The sequence below is a fragment of the Miscanthus floridulus genome, chromosome 9, assembly GCF_019320115.1.
Source record: "Miscanthus floridulus cultivar M001 chromosome 9, ASM1932011v1, whole genome shotgun sequence".
Lineage (NCBI taxonomy): Eukaryota > Viridiplantae > Streptophyta > Magnoliopsida > Poales > Poaceae > Miscanthus > Miscanthus floridulus.
This window is the reverse complement of record NC_089588.1, coordinates 15156275-15160872: the sequence shown is the minus strand read 5'-3', so window position 1 is coordinate 15160872 and position 4598 is coordinate 15156275. Positions and strand designations below refer to the sequence as shown.

General features: G+C 44.7%; 1 protein-coding gene across 1 annotated transcript; it reads left to right on the top strand.

Annotated features, from left to right (window-relative positions):
• The first annotated feature begins 243 nt into the window (after positions 1-243).
• On the top strand, positions 244-1604 carry LOC136479309 (protein Rf1, mitochondrial-like). Its single transcript, XM_066477220.1, has 2 exons — positions 244-695; positions 854-1604. The coding sequence occupies exons 1-2, from the start codon at positions 244-246 to the stop codon at positions 1602-1604; spliced, it is 1203 nt and encodes a 400-aa protein (XP_066333317.1).
• The last annotated feature ends 2994 nt before the right edge of the window (positions 1605-4598 follow it).

Below are 4598 nucleotides of genomic sequence, written 5' to 3'. Positions count from 1 at the left end.
GCTTAACGTTTTCGCTCGCGCCCGATGCTCTTCAACCTCCGAGCTCACCGTCTCCCTCTTCAACCGGATAGCCCATGCCTGCTCAAACAAGGTCCGTCCAAACCTGTGCACATACAGCATCCTAATTGGCTGTTTCTGTCGCATGGGTCGAATGGAGGATGGTTTCGCCGCCTTTGGCCGGATGAAGTAGTTATCGGTCAGTTGCTCAAGGGCCTATGTGATGCCAAGAGGGTGGACGAGGCCATGGACATATTGTTCCGAAGAATGCCGGAGTTTGGCTGCACACCAGATGTAGTTTCCTGCAGCACGCTTCTCAAGGGTTTATGCAATGAAAAGAGAGTTGAGGAGGCACTTGAGCTGCTGCACACGATGGCTGATGATGGAGATGGAAGCTGCACACCAGATTTTGTGACATACAGCACTGTTATCAACAGTTTGTTTGGCGAGGGTCAGGTGGAAAAAGCTTACAACCTGTTTCTTAAAATGCTGGATGGGGGAATTTCGCTGAATGTTGTGACATACAACACGATAATTGATGGCCTGTGCAAAACTCAAGCAGTTGACAGGGCCGAGGGTGTCCTTCAGCAGATGATTGATAAAGGTGTTAAGCCGAACATCTGGACATATACTTGTCTGATCCATGGGTACCTCTCTGCAGGACAGTGGAAAAAGGTGGTTCGAAGGCTCGAAGAAATGTACACATGTGGTCTTCATCCAGATGTTGTTACTTATGGTTTGCTGCTGGATTATCTATGCAAGAATAGAAAATGCTCAGAGGCTAGGAAGATTTTTGATTCCATGATTAGGAAGGGCATAAAACCTAATGTAACTATCTATGCATTCTTATTCACAGGTATGCTGCTAAAGGAGCCCTTGCTGATTTGCCTGATCTCCTAGATCTGATGGTAGCAAATGGTATTTCACCTGATCATTACATCTTCAACATAGTGTTTTGTGCCTACGCTAGAAAGGCAATGATAGATGAGGCAATGCATATATTTAGCAAAATGAGGCAGCATGGGTTGAGTCCTGATGTAGTCAATTATGGAACATTAATAGATGCACTTTACAAGTTGGGAAGAGTGGATGATAACGTGCTTAAATTCAATGAGATGATCAACGAAGGGGTGACTCCAAACATTGTTGTTTTTAGCTCGCTGGTTTATGGACTCTGTACTGTAGACAGATGGGAGAAGGCAGAGGAATTAATTTTTGAAATGTGGGATCAAGGAGTCCGTCCTAACGTCGTGTTCTTCACCACCATAATGTGTAACTTATGCAAAGAAGGACGGGTGATGGAAGCCCAAAGTGTCATTGACTTCATGGAGCGTGTGGGCGTGAGACCTGATGTTATCTCATATACTACATTAATAGGTGGCCACTGCTTAGCTGGTAGAACTGATGAAGCGGCAAAGTTACTTGATGTTATGCTCTTAGTTGGCTTGAAACCGGACATTTTATGCTACGGTACATTGCTTCATGGCTACTGTAAAGCTGGCAGGATAGACAATGCATATTGTCTTTTCCGAGAAATGTTGAGGAAGGGAGTTAAACCTGGAGCTGTGACTTACAATACTATACTGCAAGACTGGGAGATTTTCTGAAGCAAAGCAAACACATTCCTTCTTTCTTCATAAATTTCTTGTTTTTGTCAAAAAAAAAAACAATTCAGTCGGGACTCTCCGTATACGGCAACCGTGATTCTGTGGTAGAGTCACGGCAGGTACATAATCACCCAATACATGAAAGATATGTAGTTTTTTTTTTCATCTACTTCTAAATTTATGTTATTCACGTCTGTTAATAGTTGTGCATATGCACACAAATCATGAATTCACAACAGGAGACAGGCATCCTAAGGCGCCCTCCTCCGTTGATCATTTAACAGTGATGGGCATCCTTAGTCGGCCGCCTCCGTCAATGATTAACAGAGACAGTCTCCTTAAGGTGCCTGCCTCTATCAATGACAGTCAGTCTATAAATACAGCCCAACCACACCATCTTCTTCCATGAGCTTACCCATTTATTTTGATAGGGTGAACATATCTATTTCTTCTAAAAAACTCTATTTTTCAAGGAGGGAGGTTTTGATCTTGGTTTCTTTGAGGGAGGTGACCGTAGGAGCTTGATATGTGCCCTCATATCCTATTTTTTGTGCTCTTTTTCAAGTTTTTATGCTTTTGCGGTGGTCTAGATCTAATTCTAATGGTGGGAGGAGAGAGAAAGAGAAGATATTTATGGTGCTAATTCTAATGGTGAGAGGAGAGAGAAAGAAAAAAATGTCGCACCAGCGGTGATGGACAAGACATCTCCGCCGGATCAAACCCAAGCGTGGTGGTGATGGATAAGACATCACCGCTGGATAGTACGCTAGGCCGACGTTGATATATCCATCAACACCATCGGATCAAACGCCGACCGGCTGTGCTGGTACCTACATCTCCGCTGGATCAAACCCAAGCGTGGTGGTGATGGACAAGACATCACTGTTGGATAGTATGCTAGACCGACGTTGATATCGCCATCAACACCGTCGGATCAAATGCCGACCGGCTATGCTGGTACCTACATCAATGTCAGATCATAAGCCAGATCAATCAACACCGTCGGATCAAACGCCGACTGGCTGTGCTGGTGCCTACATCAACGTCGGATCATAAGCCAGACTAACGTTGATGTCTTGTTCATCACCGCCACGATGGTACGCCCAACCGTCGTTGATGTCTCCATCATCACCATCGAATCGTTTGCCAAACCGGTGGTGGTATTCAACTGATTGCCACCAGATTGAACTATGACGCGGTGGTGATGGTGAAGACAACACCACCGTATTGAAAGTTGATCAGGTGGTGATGAACAATACCACCACCGGTTTCGAACCGGCGGTGATAACCGAGGCTATCACCAACGACGGCCATAACCAGCGGTGAAGGGGGGTTTAGAACTGGCGGCGATGAACTTTCGGTAGTAGTGCAGCTATCTATCCTAAACCCAATCATGGACTGTATTGCGTCTCGGCTGGTGAAAACAAAACCCTATCATATACCTTTGCCTTCGGGCTTGTTTCCACCTCTTTATGTTCTTCAAGTGTGAGCTTGCTCCATTTGGATTGATCACCCTTCATCCATCTCCATGCCTTGCTCACCATCTTGATGTGGACCTAACCTAGCTTAATCAACACTCAGCAAAACGTTACTCCACTAGTTGTCTCAATTACCAAAACCAAACATGGAGCTTTCACCACAATGCAATCCTCCCTGTCCTTGGCCTCTACCCGCTTGCCCTATGATCAAGGAGTGAGAACATGAGAGACAGCGATGGAAAAGTGTGAATTCAAAGAAGTTGAATTCGAAGATACCTCAACTCATTGGATCCTCCTCCACCTCACCGGATCCATGCCCCCCCTTGTCGGATCCTCTGTAGTGTTGCTGGATCCGCACTTTACCTCATTGTATGGTGGCCTTGGGGTCAACCCACGCTTGGTTCCCACTGCCGACGGCACTGGCCACATGCACGATCACCCTCTATGCCCTAGTGCCACACAAGTCACCTACTCCACGGCCACAACTCCGCATAGCTCGAGATCCACTTCCACTCTAGCCGACGAGGAGAGAGAGAGGGAGGGGCGGGTGATGGAGAGTCGGTGTCTGCATGAGGGTGAGGAAGGAGACAATTTTTGTGTGAGGGAGAGCGAGAGAGAAGAGGGAGATGTGGGCTTTGTGTAAGGGGAGTAAGAGGGACAAAGAGGTGTGGTGAATGGGTGAGATGAAAGAGGGAGAGCAGTCTACAGCGTTGGTGAGGAGGGTTAGGGTTATTAGTGGGCCAACATGTTTCTAGAAGAGGGGGGAGGGGTAAAGAGGCCCGCCCTATTTTTAGAACCGTGCCTCTTTAAGTTCCTACATCTAATAATATGTTAGGAAAGTTGATGAAGTGTTTGATGGGCTTCTTGACGCCTCTCAGGAGGACTTTCTAAATCCCTAAACTAATATTGGACACGTAAAGACCTAATGTCGTTAAGAGGTTGCTATAATAATAACTACCAAAGCTTCTCTCGTATTTTGTAAATACGGGTATATCCCACCTAAAAACGGAATCCCATAGAAATGGGTAGAGAACACCTCATTCCACTACCCTCACGTTACCGTATTTTTATGCGAATACGGAGACGGGCAGGATAAATGTAGAAAACAGAATGGGACGGGTCATGACAGGAATTATCTCATCCGTTTTCATTCGTAGATGCGTATGTAATTTATAAGTTATGTATAAGCAGTTAAGTTGGTGATCATAATATATAGTCTAAGTTTAAGACCCTGATTATGCGTTGCATCAATGTTTATACTAAGATGAGAACTATAAGGTTGATAATGGAAAAGAATGTACACATTTTCATAATACACATATGTACGTATTTCCATATATAATGCACAACTGTTTTCATTTGACTTGCTCATCCCTACCTATTTTCTCTACTTTTGCTATTCCTTCCGCCCCATTAAAAGAAAGTGTCATTATAAATTTAATTTTTTGTCCTATATATAAAGAGTATCATTAAAGACACATACGGATTCCATCTAGCTATTTATTTGCTTATCCAA

What these genes read in the sequence shown, in the direction of transcription:
- LOC136479309 (XM_066477220.1), top strand. Translation starts at nt 244, where the DNA reads ATGGACATATTGTTCCGAAGAATGCCGGAGTTTGGCTGCACACCAGAT. An exon ending in GTTCGAAGGCTCGAAGAAAT is followed by an intron (nt 696 to 853) that starts GTACACATGTGG and finishes TCTTATTCACAG; the next exon opens with GTATGCTGCTAAAGGAGCCC.